At 60.2% G+C, this 13,194-nt stretch overlaps 2 protein-coding genes across 25 annotated transcripts in view; one reads left to right on the top strand and one right to left on the bottom strand.

Annotated features, from left to right (window-relative positions):
• The window catches only part of PKM (pyruvate kinase M1/2), a 19,904-nt gene extending 15,472 nt beyond the window's left edge, over positions 1 to 4,432 (bottom strand). The window contains exon 1 of one of the 6 annotated variants that reach the window (XM_086848495.1): positions 4,177 to 4,432. Coding sequence is in view for 1 of the 6 variants with exons in the window: in XM_086848490.1 (XP_086704616.1) it covers positions 805 to 860 (56 nt within the window). In the remaining 5 variants the exon portion in view is untranslated. The other 5 variants (XM_086848492.1, XM_086848493.1, XM_086848496.1 and 2 more) reach the window with 5 other exon arrangements.
• On the top strand, positions 3,713 to 13,194 carry PARP6 (poly(ADP-ribose) polymerase family member 6). 19 transcript variants are annotated; one of them, XM_086848488.1, is made up of 22 exons: positions 3,713 to 4,439; positions 6,364 to 6,441; positions 6,542 to 6,636; positions 7,543 to 7,603; positions 7,732 to 7,822; positions 7,904 to 7,970; positions 8,199 to 8,348; positions 8,577 to 8,757; positions 9,353 to 9,406; positions 9,745 to 9,840; positions 9,925 to 10,017; positions 10,092 to 10,217; positions 10,315 to 10,380; positions 10,532 to 10,599; positions 10,801 to 10,849; positions 11,269 to 11,378; positions 11,469 to 11,541; positions 11,711 to 11,780; positions 12,142 to 12,221; positions 12,319 to 12,382; positions 12,521 to 12,621; positions 12,700 to 13,194. In XM_086848488.1, the coding sequence occupies exons 7-22, from the start codon at positions 8,209 to 8,211 to the stop codon at positions 12,955 to 12,957; spliced, it is 1,629 nt and encodes a 542-aa protein (XP_086704614.1). In that variant the 5' UTR covers positions 3,713 to 4,439; positions 6,364 to 6,441; positions 6,542 to 6,636; positions 7,543 to 7,603; positions 7,732 to 7,822; positions 7,904 to 7,970; positions 8,199 to 8,208; the 3' UTR covers positions 12,958 to 13,194. The 19 variants fall into 19 exon arrangements, 13 of the variants coding, with proteins under 13 accessions (XP_086704614.1, XP_086704613.1, XP_086704615.1 ...); XM_086848487.1 differs by having other exon boundaries at positions 4,042 to 4,439; positions 11,266 to 11,378; XM_086848489.1 differs by having other exon boundaries at positions 4,321 to 4,439; positions 8,577 to 8,730; positions 11,266 to 11,378.

Below are 13,194 nucleotides of genomic sequence, written 5' to 3'. Positions count from 1 at the left end.
GCTCAGCACATCCAGCTTTGACACAGAGGCACCAATAAACCTAAAAACTCTGCCTGAGCTGGCAGGATTGAGCACAGTGAGGGTCAGACCATCATACCCTGCCAGCCTGCCTGGTGTCATCCTGTGCTGCCTGGCTCCGATGCTCCTCCCCTGCTCCGCAGCCCAGCCCTTCCTCTCCTACGTGCAGATCCTCGCGCAGGCAGCCCTGACTCACCCTCACTGCGCTGCCATGCGCCACAGAGCAGCCAGGCCAGCAAAAACCATAATTTGACCTGGCAAAGCCTCTTTTCCCTCAGCCCTGCCAGAAGCTGCTGAATCACCGGAGTCACTACAAGAAGGTCTGCCCACATAAAACGCCCAAGAAAGTCTCATTATTATAGGAAAACCCTCTGGTCAGTCCTAAAACATTGTGTTTCAGCCCTCTAACACTTGCTGTTGCACCCTCCGACACTTGCAGAGCAGTGTCAGCTTCCTCAGATGCCAAAAAAAACAAGCCTTTGCTGGGAAATCACCTCCACGCACAGGGAATCAGGTTTGCACAGCTTCTAGGAACAAGAGAAACACTGAACAACCGTATCCCAACATGGAAACTGCGGCCAGAGCACAACTTGTAATAAATAAAAATATTTTATACTTTATAAAAAATAGTCAAGCAAATTCTCCCTGCCTCATGGAAATCCCCCACCCACTCAAGTCATTTGCAAATATAATTTTAACGCCCTTAAAGTCTTTATAATGAGGAAGGAAAAGTTCACTTTCCAGCAGTTCAGAGGGCTCAGAAAAATGAAGCGCAGACACAGTGACCTTGTCCAGGGGTGAGAGCAGAAACGCAGGAACCAGAAAGTATCCCAAACACCCATGTGTCCACAGCACCGTGCCCACGACCACAAAGAGTCGTCTTAGTACTCCCTCCTGCCTTCCTTCGCCGTGCATTTAACAAGGCATTGACTGAATTTTACTGGAATGACCAGTCTCATATTTATAACAGGAATGCCTGGCATTTCCCACTACTCTGCTTTTTTTTAACATCAAACAGGGGAGCAAAGACTTCAAGGACACCAGAAAACACAAGAGCACTCAGTCGGGGCAGAGTGAGGGTAGGGGAGCTGAGCAATATCCTACAATGCCTGAATGTTTCCAGTACTGAATAAACCCGAATTCATTCCTCAAGGAATAACGATTAAATCCCTGAATTACTTGACCTGCCCGTTCTTCAGGCAGGGTGTCCCAATGATGCCTGGTATCTCCACAGCTCCTGAATATTCCAGAGTGAGCCATTTGAGGTCGGGACTGGGTTTTACTGTAGCCAGGTGACTAATTCCAGCCAGCTCACCCCATGGGCCAGATGAGAGAAAGCCTAAAATCATGGTTTCTCCAGATATGCCCCTGGGGGATAGAGAAAGGAGAGGAAGCAGCAATCCCCACCCAAGCAATCTCCACGAAGGGCCAAGTCTTTGCTGTTACTGGTGACAAAGGGAAGCAAAAACTGCAGCAGGGGCTGTCCCCAGGCGACAGCGGCAGAGCTGTGTCATTGCCTGCAAGAATTCCAGACAGGAGGCTCCCAGGGGGTGGCGATGACTCGGGATTTACTGGTCAGTCTCACTTACACAACCTCACAGATACTGCAGAACAAGGCTGCTCATGCCCAGTGTCCCTGCCCAGAGGCAGAAATGGTTTGAGTTAGCGCTCAGGGCAGGGTTATGAAACCAGGCAGGCCTTCAGATTCCTAAAAGCAGCCTAGAAAAACATCAGCTTTGCTCATTCCAGAAGCTAAAGACACTCAATAGAGAAATGCAGCTCTGCAAAGAAGCAGTTTTTTACCCTGGCCTGGCACCCCCACTCCCAGGGAGGGAGGACAGCACAATCCTGCCATGAAGCTGGTGCCAAAGGTGGTGTCTCATCGTTTGGTAAGGACAAAATGGCCCCCCCAAAATTCCACCCCTTTTCTGCAAGCCTGGATGGAATCCAGGAGCCACCACCTGCTCCCGGCTGGCCGACGCTCTCCCCAACATTGAGCTGCAGATCCACAGGAGGAGAGACCCACAACAGAGCTGCCTCTCCAGCTTTCTGGCAATGGGGATCAGGAAGGTCAGGCTGGCTCTGGCACCTTCCTTGTGTGCTGCTGGCTCAGCCATGCCTTTGCTGAGCTGCCCTCCCCTGGAAGGCTTAACTAAAAAAATAAAGAGGAGGTGGCAAGCATTGGATGTTTGGTGGCGAGAAAGATTTATCTCGAGAAAGATTTACCTCGAGGATATTTGTAGAACACACCTACAGGCTTAACCTTGCAGAGGACAAGGAGCCTTTCAGCAAAAAGCACCTGGCTGCCTTCAGGCAAGCTGTAAAAACCTGCTTTACACGATAAAAGAAAGCTTGGGTTTTTTTTTTTTCGAATTTAAGTAGGCAGAAGTGCAGACCACTGTGCTGCATCCCAACTCCAGGACGGAGAATGCTGCACGTGGCTGTGCCCCGGTACTGCAGCCCCATTCCCTACGTGCCATCCATCACCACCCGCTGCGGGGCTCCATCTTCCCCCAGGAGAACAACGGCCAGGCAGGAGATAAAGGACCAAGCACGTGCTGCAGCCCGCCTGGGAAATGTCTTGCTCCCATCAAATAAAATTATCAATTTGTCGGGTGGAAAGGCGAAAGGGAAGTAAGGCCGGCGGTGGATCATTCTGGCTAACAGGTTGATGGAGGTTTTAATAATAGCTTTAGATGGAAAACGGAGTAGATAATAAAAAACGCAGGCTGCTGCACTCTCCGAGCTCTTTACCAAGTTTCTCAGAAGGGTTTCACAGGCAGAAGTCCCCGGTTCAAGCACGTGGCTCGAAGAGGTGCTTACTGCTTCGCACAAAAACCTTCTGCTTAATCCGGTGATGGGCTGGAAACCTGCTGGCACCAGCACGGCCCATTAACCCATCAAACGCCTATTAGCCAGAATTCTGCTCTATAAATGGGATCTTGGGCATGAAATTACAAGTTTTATTGTTGGATTTTTTATTTCTCTTTTTTTAATTCTAATTGCACAAGTCCCTGGACGTGTCTGAGTAACCAAAAACCTCTTTGTCATGGCACCTTTGAGCCAAGGCAAGTCACGATGAGTAACAGCAGGAAAGTTAACACTCTAACGTGACAAAAACCCCCATAAAACACTGATTTTTTTGTTAACCTGGGCCTCGTCGATACGGAGTTGCCTTATCAGAACAAAGCAGGTTTTTAAGAGATTGCCGTCTACTTTTAGTAGTCTGAGAAGACAGTCGGGAGGTTGCCATTGTCTGCCGACAAAAGCGCTATTCATGCCCTGGTAGCTCTCAAAAGGGGTTTAAACACGTTTGAAAGGTTGTCACAGTTCAAGAAACTGTCCAAATCAGCTGGACGTGTCTAAGCAGGCACAATTACGGGAGAAGATTAATTCAGAAGGGGCCTTCCCTTGTCGGAGGGGGGGCCGGGAAGAGGCTGCAGCATCAATGGTGGGTGCAGTGAGCCGGACGCTGATTTAAGCTGATGCCCTTCGGGGAACTGCCGGCTTTTAGTGCAGGCGCGGGGGGGGTGGCGGCGGCCTAGCGCCTCACTCCGTGTGCCTCTGACTCAGCCTCGCAGCAGCTCCCCCGGCACTGCCAGGCCAGCAGGACCCGGGCTGCAGCCGCAGCGGCGCCCCGCGCTCCGTTTAACGGAACGGCCGCAGGGCACCGCGGGGCTCCCCGCTCGTGCGTGTCCCGCTCCGTTCCCCCGGGCCCTCGCACCACAGACCGGACCCTCGCCGCGCCCCCGTGCCCAGTGTGGCCATTTCCCGGTGCGGGCCGCGGGGAGATGCTCGGAGCCGGCGTTCCCCAGCGTGGGACCGGAAGGGATGCTCGCAGCGGGCGATCCCGACTGCTGGGTCACGGGGGGATGCTCGGAAAGGCCGTTCCCCGGTGTGGGGGTCTCGGGGGGATGCTCGAGGAGGCAGAAGTAGAGGACGCGGGGCTGGGGCCGCTGGCGGCCACATGGTCGGCACCGCGAGCCCCCCACGCGCCCCCTCCTCAACCGGCCCATAGGGTGCGCGCCCCCTCCCCTCAGCCGCTGCCCTGGGGGACCCTCTCCCGGCGGCGGAAACACGGGGATAACGGCGGTACCAGCGTGGCCGGCCCCACCGCTGGCCGGCCCCACCGCTCGCCGCCCCACAGGCCGCCGTTACCTGCCGCCGTGCAGTCACGATCCTCTCCGTCCGAGCGCCGCTGCCGCTCTGCGCGCCGCCCCCACGCCCCGCCAAGGTGATCCCGGCTGGCCGCAGCACCGCCCCCAGCGGATCCTTCCGCCGCCGCTCTGGTGGGGGCCACAAGGGCGGGGCGCCGGGGCTACTTTCACGGGCGGACGCACAAAGCACGGGGGTAGCTCTGAGTCACAGCACGCGCCCGGCTGGCCAATGAGGAGGCGGCGCAGCCGCCGCGCGCGAGGACGGTGAGTGGCCGTCGCCTTAAAGGGGCCGCGGCCTGGCGTGATGCTCTGTAAGGGATCGCGGCCCTCAGTAAGCTCTATAAGGGATCACGGCGGGTCCCTCAGCTCACACCGAACCTTCAGCTCACGCCTCAAGGGTCCCCCACTTTTGGGGGCGGGGAGCAGCGGATCTGGGTGTTTTAGGGTGCTTTGGAAGGTCCTGAGACTTTCCAAAGGACACTGGGGGCTAATGTGGAGTCTCTGTAGTGGGACCACAAGGACACAGTACTGGGGACATGAGGCTGGAGATGTTGGCGACATGGTGCTGGGAACGCTGAGGACACTGTGCTGGGGTCAAGGAGAGACCAGGCTGGAGATGCTGGGGGCACAGGGGACACTGCTGGGGTCACTGTCCCAGCTGTGTGGGGACCCAACATAGACACGGTATGCCAGATCCCTTGGCTGGTAATAATCGGGACCCCATGCTGGAGGTAATGGGGATACGGTCCCAGAACCATGGGGAATTTTGCCGATGACCGTGCCAGTGGCTCCACACTGACACCGTGGTTACACTGGGGGCATGCCATTGACACCGGGACCTGTCACACAGACCCTGTGCTGGACTGCAGGGACACTGTGACAGCCATCTGGGGCTGAACTGGTCACTGCATGCTGGGACCGCAGAGGCATCCCGTACCGGGTACACTGGGACCCTGTGGTCTATGGAGGACCTGTGCTGGGGGACACTGTGTACTCTGTGCTGGGGGGACATGGGACACTGTGCTGGGAACACTGTGGAGCCTGTCCTGAGGACACTGGGAACACTGGGATAGACATGAAGGGGACCCGGATGGGCACCCTGTGCTGGGGACACGGCACCTGCCTTGGACCGCGGGATCATTGTGGGGGAGACCTCACATGGCCGCCCCACGGGGCAGCCTGTGCTGGGACAGGGACACCGTGCACTGGGGACGCTCGGGATCCGCCAGCTCCGGTCCCCTCCGCGAGGCTGCCCCGCCCCCAAGGTTTCCGGGGGGGGGGGGGGGTCCCCGGCGGTGACGTCATGGCGGCGCCGCTGGTGACGCGGTGCGGCGGCTCTGACGTCAGGCCCGGCCCCCCGGCAGCATGGCGGCCGTGCCCGCGCCGGCCGGCCCGCGCTGACATGGTGAGGGGCCGGGACGCGGGAGGGGACACGGGGACACGGCCACGGCCGCGGGGGGAGCGCTCCCGCCAAGGGGGCGGGAGGGGCCTGCGGCGGCCCGGGGCGGGGGAGGGGCAGCGGCTCGCTGTCCCGGGGTCCCCCGGCTGGGGGCGGGGATGCGGCTGGAGGAGGCGAAGGGACCCCCGCGTCGCGATCGGCCGGGCATCCCCCGGCAGCTCCATGCGCAGTCCCTGTCCTGGTCCTCCATCCTGGTCCTCCATCCCGCTGTTCCCATCCTGCTCCTCCATCCCACCGTTCCCATCCTGCTTCCCAATCCTGCTGTCCCATCCTGTTCCCCCACACTGCTCCTCCATCCCTCTGTTCCCATCTTGCTTCCCCATCCTGTTGTTCTCATCCTGTTCCCCCATTCCGGTGTCCCCATCCTGCTGTCTCCATCTTGTCCCCCCATCCCGCTGTCCCATCCTGTTCCCCCCATCCTGCACTCTCATCCCACTGTCCCCATCCTGCTCCCCTCTAACCTGCTCCCCCCATCCTGCTCCCCTCATCCCACTGTTCACATCCCACATCCCCATCCTGCTGCCCGCAAACACTCCCCCCAACCCCTGTCGTTCTCCCTGTCCTACTTCTCCCCCCAAACTGCTTCCCCAAATTGTTCCCTCAGCTCTCTCCCCAGAACCAGCTCTCCCAGTCTGCTCCCCCCTAATTCCCTCCCTGTTAATGTGCTCCCCCAATCCCCTTCCCACCCCTCTCCCCCATCCCTGCCGCCTCCCAACCCTCTGTCCCCAGGACCTCAAGGGCCAGTACTGGACGGACGATGACTCCGACGGGGACAATGAGTCCGAGGAGTTCCTCTATGGGGTGCAGGTGGGTGCCGGTGCCGTAGGGGGCTCGGAGCCCGTGGCCTGATCCCTATGCTGGGGCTGCTGTGGGAGGCCCTGGGCATGACGGTGCTGCTGTGCCGCAGGGGACCTGCGCCGCCGACCTGTACCGGCACCCGCAGCTGGACGCCGACATCGAGGCGGTGAAGGAGATCTACAGTGAGAATGCCGTGGCCGTCAGGTGGGTGCTGCCCCCTGCACCGGGCCAGGAACCCAGCTGGCGCTAGCCCCAGGCATCCAGCTGTGCTGTCCCTGGGTTCCCAACTGTGCTGCGCCATCCTGCTGTGCCACCTGGCCACGGTATCCCCAGAACATCTGGCCGTGGCATCCCCAGGCACCTGGCTGTGCCATCTCTGGGGCCCCTGACCGTGGCATCCCCAGGGCAGGAGGCCTGGGGGATCCCTCAGACATGCCCTCCCCAGGACACTGGCCACAGGATCCCCTGGGCACTTGGCTGTGCTGTCCTTGGGCACCCAGACATGGAATTTGTGGAGCATCCAGCTGTGGCAGCTCCAGGCACTCATCTGTGCCATCTTCAGACACCCAGCTGTGCCATCCCTGGGCACCCAGCTGTGCTGTATCCAGGGCACTCAGCTGTGGCACCACTGGGTCACCTGGCCATGGCATTACCAGACAGCCGGCAGTTCCGTCCCTGGGGTACCCGGCTGTGCCATCCTCGGGTGTCCAGCAGTGCCATCCCCGGCACACCTGGACATGCCATTCCCACACTTGACCATGCCATCTTGGAGCACGCAGTAGTGGCATCCCTGCATAACCAGCTGTGCCATCCTCGGGGCACCTGACTATGGCAGTACCAAGGCACCTGGCTGTGGCATCACATCCAGCTGTGCCATTGTCGTGGCACCCCGAGGACACCTGGCCATACCATCCCCTGAGCATCTGGCTGTGCTCACACATTCCCAGGTTCACATCCACGTTCTGGACACTCCCCCTGTGCATCCACTCGATGCGTGGGGAGCCACATGTGCCAGTGTCGCTGTCCCATGAGCCTGCCCACCCTGGCACAGTGGGCACTGCTCCAGCCCCGTGCCAGGCCCCCGTGCCACAGCCACTCGTGTCTTCACAGGGAGTACGGGACCATCGATGACGTGGACATCGACCTCCACGTGAACATCAGCTTCCTCGATGTGAGTCCCTGGGGTGCCTCCAGCAGCGCTGGCACGGGGAGGGTGGGCACATGTGCCCAGGGGGTCCCCAAATCCCCCTGGCCAGGTGGAGATGCGGTGGCTGTGCTGAAGTGTCTCTCCCTTGGCAGGAGGAGGTGGCGACGGCGTGGAAGGTGCTGCGGACGGAGCCCATCGTACTCCGCCTGCGCTTCTCCCTCTCCCAGTACCTCGATGGCCCCGGTGAGTGGGGCACGGGCGGGATGGGGTGTCCCTGTGCCCTCAGGACAGGCACTGACGGCTCGTCCTCTTGTCTCCCTGCAGAACCATCCATCGAGGTCTTCCAGCCGTCCAACAAGGAGGGCTTCGGGCTGGGTCTGCAGCTGAAGAAGTAAGAGCTGACACGTGGTGGGCACGCGAGGGTAGTGGGTGGGGTGGCTCACAGAGTCACTGTTCTGCCCCAAAACCGGCCACAAGCCACACGTCCCCTTGCCTCCACCTTTTATCCACCACACAATCCCCTGACGGTCTCACCACCATCTGTGTGTGGGGAAGATGAGGGGCTGGGGGTGTCACAGACCGGCAAGCAGCCATGGGTGCTATCCCCCCTGTTTGCCAGGATCCTGGGCATGTTCACATCCCAGCAATGGAAACACCTCAGCAACGATTTCCTGAAGACCCAGCAGGAGAAGCGGCACAGTTGGTTCAAGACGAGCGGCACCATCAAGAAGTTCCGTGCTGGTCTCAGCATCTTCTCACCCATCCCCAAGTAAGGTCCCGATGCTGTCCCCATGAGGGACCAGCCCTCTGTCCCCTCATCCTGGGTGAGGCCTGGCACTGTGCCTCAGTTTCCCCACTTGGACGCTGCTGCTCCCTACCAGATCCCAACCAGGTGGAGATTGCTCCAACAATTAGCCGACGGGTGAATCCGGTGCTGGGTGATGGAGGAGCAGGGAACGGTGACAGACAGGTGCTCAGGGGGATTCTGTGCCTGCAGGTCTCCTAGCTTCCCTGTTATCCAAGATTCAGTGCTGAAGGGCAAACTGGGCATCCCCGAGCCTCGCGTGAACCGCCTGATGAACCGCTCCGTGTCCTGCATGGTGAAGAATCCCAAGGTGGAAGTTTTCGGCTACCCACCCGCCAGCACCCAGGCAGGTGTTGCCCCCTTCAACATCCTGGTGGGTGCCACCCCGCCTTGGGGTTTGCTTTTCTCTTCTTCCCCTTCCCAGGGGCTCCTCTGGGGTCAGATCATTTGCTGTGGGGTGCTGGGACCCCCATAGGATGGGGGAGCCCCTGTAGGGTTTCTTGTCCCTGCTCTTGGGTGCTCTTGGGGAGCTGGGGTCTGGCTGTGGGGTCCAGTGGGATTTTACCCCACTCCTGGTGCTGCATCCCTGCTGTTCTGGGGGATGTTGGCATGTTGGGGGTCCTGCTCTGCCAGGGGGTGTTTGGATTTCAGGGGTCCAATTGTGCCAGGAGGGGTTTGGCATGTTGGGAGTCCCACTATGCCAGGGAGTGTTGGCATGTCAAGGGTCCCGCTGTGTTGGGGATGTTGGGATGTTGGCGGTCCTGCTGTGTTGGAAGGGGGTTGGCATGTTGGGGGTCCCACTGTGCCGGGGCACGTTGGAATGTCAGGGGTCCTGCTGTGCCAGGTTTTTGGTATGTTGGGGGTCCTGCTGTGCTGGGGGGAGTTGGGGGCTGCCAGTGCCATGCAGAGCTGGGGGTGCATGTGGGAAAGGGGGTAACGCAGCTGGCTCCGCTCCGGCTCCGTCACAGGTCGGTGGCCACTGCAAGAACATCCCCACGCTGGAGTACGGCTTCCTCGTCCAGGTGAGAGTCCTGCATCCTCCTCATCCTCAGCCTGCTGCCCAGAGCACACTTCCCCACTGTCCCACTTCCCACTTCTCCACATCCTGCTATCTGGAGCATTCTCCTCACTACCCCATGTCGTGCTCATCCTTATCCTGATGCCCAGAGTATCGCTGTCCCACATCCCACTCAGCCCCGTCCCATCGCCCAGAACATCTTCCCCAGTGCCCCACATCCCACTTATCCATCCTCCACTTCCCATATCACCCTCCCCACTCATCCCCACCCCACTGCCTGGAGCATCTCCCCCAGGCTCCATGTCTGTGGCAGGGCCTGACCCCCTCCATCCTGCCCCTCAGATCATGAAGTACGCGGAGCAGCGGATCCCGACGCTCAACGAGTACTGCGTGGTGTGTGACGAGCAGCACGTCTTCCAGAACGGCTCCATGCTGAAGGTGGGGTGGCAGGGTCGGGCCAGGTGTGGGCTGTGCCCCTGTGTCACCATCCCTGACCCTCACCGCTCTCCTGTCCCCGCACAGCCGGCCGTGTGCACCCGGGAGCTCTGCGTCTTCTCCTTCTACACCCTGGGCGTCATGTCCGGCGCGGCTGAGGAGGTGGCCACGGGTGCTGAGGTAGGGCTGGGCTCAGCGGTGACGTCCCCCAGCCCCATGGGGGGTTGTCCCTTCAGTCCCTGCTCTGCCCCAAGGTGGTGGACCTGCTGGTGGCCATGTGCCGCGCCGCCCTTGAGTCTCCTCGCAAGAGCATCATCTTTGAGCCTTACCCCTCTGTGGTGGACCCCAACGACCCCAAAACTCTGGCCTTCAACCCCAAGGTAAGTGCTGGGGGGAACAATGCTCCCCCACACCAGGGGGTCATGGGCAGCCCCAAAGACCCCTCTGATGGCCACCCCTCTCCTGCCCCATGTGCAGAAGAAGAACTACGAGCGGCTGCAGAAGGCCCTGGACAGTGTGATGTCCATCCGGGAGATGACCCAGGTACGTGGCGTGGCCCCACAGCCCCATGGCTCCATGTGACCTCCCCGGTGTGGGGTCCAAGCTGGGAGTGGCATTTTGGTGCTGATCTCCGTCTGCCCATAGCTGGGTGGGTGCTGGGGGACTCATCTGCACCCCCTCTTGCCTCTGCCAGGGCTCCTACCTGGAGATCAAGAAGCAGATGGACAAGCTGGACCCCCTGGCACATCCCCTTCTGCAGTGGTAAGGCCGAGGGTGCTGCGGCCCTCTCCCACTGCCCCACATTCCCCCCCAGTACATGGGATGGAGTGGAGGGCAGCCAGGTATCCGTGGCACAACCCTCTCATCTCCTTTCTCCTGGGCGTCACGGGCATCTAACAATCTTGGGGCAGATTGGGACTGACCTTTTCTGACTCTCCTCCTTTTCCTCCTCCTCTTGCCAAGGATAATCTCCAGCAACAGATCCCACATTGTCAAGCTGCCCCTCAGCAGGGTAAGGGGCCAGGGCAGGCTCCAGGTGGGGTACGGGATGGAGGGTGTGGAATGTGGGAGGTGGGGTGGAGGAGTGCAGGAGATGCAGGATGTAGGCTATGGGCTGCAGGATGCAGGATGAGGCATGTAAGGATATGGGATGGGCAATGGAAGGCTCTGGGATGTCGGATGGATCCCTCTGGGTGGGTTCTAGCCTGGGAGATACGGGATATAGCAAGGGGGATGTTTGACCTGGGCTGTGGGATGGGGAGATGTCAAGGATGCCAAGGACCCTTCTGGCAAACTTAGAGTCACCAAAACCAGGCTGGGCCGGACCCTGTGCCAGGCAGCCGTGCATGATCTCTGTCTGTCTGTCTGTCTGTCTGTCTGTCCTCTCCCCTGCCGGCACTGCCGTTGCTCTTCCCGTTCCCCTGGTAGCAGCTGAAGTTCATGCACACCTCCCACCAGTTCCTCCTGCTCAGCAGCCCCCCGGCCAAGGAAGCCCGGTTCCGCACGGCCAAGAAACTCTACGGCAGCACCTTCGCTTTCCAGTGAGTTGCCAAGGTGGGGGGACAGTGGGAGCCCCCCCAGTGGGTGCCATGGGGCTGATGGAAGGCTGATGTGGGGCTGGCTCTTTCCAGTGGCTCTCACATTGAGAACTGGCATTCCATCCTCCGCAATGGGCTGGTCAACGCCTCCTACACCAAACTGCAGGTACCGCTTGCTCCCTGCAGCCAGCAACCCCAGGGTGGCAGGTGGGCAGGGAGGGGGCAGGAAGGCAGGGAGGGGGCAGACATTGGCAAGTGCCAGGCTTCCTCCAGTACCGCCATGGCCGAGCTGTCGGGGTGATCCCACCACGCTCACCCTGCTATTTTCCCGCAAGCTGCATGGAGCAGCCTATGGCAAGGGCATCTATCTGAGCCCCATCTCCAGTATTTCCTTTGGATACTCAGGTAAGAGGCTGCCTACACTCCCTGGTGCTGCCTGTGCTCCCATTCCCACTCCCTGCATGGGCCCGGGGAGGTTTGGCATCGTGCTGGCTGGAGAAGCCGCCCAGGAGTGGCAGCATCCCATATCCATCCCGTCACACCAGCCTCTTCCCAGCCAGGCTGGGGCTTTCCCAACGCCAAAGAATCAACCCCCCAACATTTTCTAGGCTTCAGAAGCTGCCATGCACACTTTTGCGGTGTTCCCAGGGCTCAGCCGCAGGATGGGAGCACCGAGGGTGGCGATCCCTGTCTGTGGCATGTGTCCCCACATCAGCCCAGGGTGTTCCCTGAGAGACTGACTGCCCCTGCTTTGCTTCTGCCACAGGAATGGGGAAAGGGCAGCACCGGATGCCGTCGAAGGATGAGCTGGTGCAGAGATACAATCGGATGAACACGATCCCCCAGGTGATGGGCCAGGGGACACCGGGGCAGGATGGGAATGGGGACGTGGCTCCCATGGGTGCTGGGGACAGGGTGGTAACGCCAGCTGCTCTTCCCACAGACCCGCTCCATCCAGTCCCGCTTCCTCCAGAGCCGCAACCTGAACTGCATCGCGCTGTGCGAAGGTGTGGGGATGTGGGGGGATAATGGGGGGGGCACAGGCAGCACCCATGGGGTCACCAGGTGGGTGGAGGGATGGAGGCTCCCCCCAAAAATGGGCTGTGCCCAGACAGGCCCTCTGTCCCCCATCCCACATCCAACAGCCCCTTGCCCCATCAGTGATCACCTCCAAGGACCTGCAGAAACACGGCAACATCTGGGTGTGCCCTGTCTCGGACCATGTCTGCACACGCTTCTTCTTTGTGTGAGTCTGGCTGCGCCCACCCTGCCGCACCTGCGGGACCCCCACAGGACCCCCCCTCACCCCCTTCTCCTCTTCCAGGTACGAAGATGGCCAAGTGGGAGATGCCAATATCAATACTCAGGACCCCAAAATCCAGAAGGAGATCATGCGTGTGATCGGGACTCAGGTGTACACAAACTGAGCGGCCGTGGGACCCCGGGACCCCCCGGGCACCGAGTGAGCCCCCGGGCAAGGCTGGGCAGGGGCCGAGGGGGTTTGGAGCCCCCCGGGCAGGGCAGAGCCAGGACAACACTGGCAGCTCCAGCTGTACATAGGCAGGCGTTGGGCAGCCTGTGAGCACCAGGCGGGTTCAGCGGTCCCTTATCCCCTCCCTGTCCCCTTCCCACTGTCCCCAACCCTGTGGCAGCGTGGAGAAGGAGCCGTGGGCCCGGCGTGGCTGGGGGCCATCCCTCCTAGCGTTGGCAGCGACGGCGTTTTTATCAGTGATGAGAAACCGAAGCAAAAAAAAAAACAACGAACAACCAAAACAAACCCAAAAACACAGGAAAAAAAGAAAAAAAAAGAGAAAAGGAA

Source organism: Cyanistes caeruleus, chromosome 13 (genome assembly GCF_971803275.1).
Source record: "Cyanistes caeruleus chromosome 13, bCyaCae1.hap1.1, whole genome shotgun sequence".
Classification (NCBI taxonomy): domain Eukaryota; kingdom Metazoa; phylum Chordata; class Aves; order Passeriformes; family Paridae; genus Cyanistes; species Cyanistes caeruleus.
The sequence above is the reverse complement of the archived record's forward strand: the minus strand, read 5'-3'. Positions and strand labels throughout refer to the sequence as shown.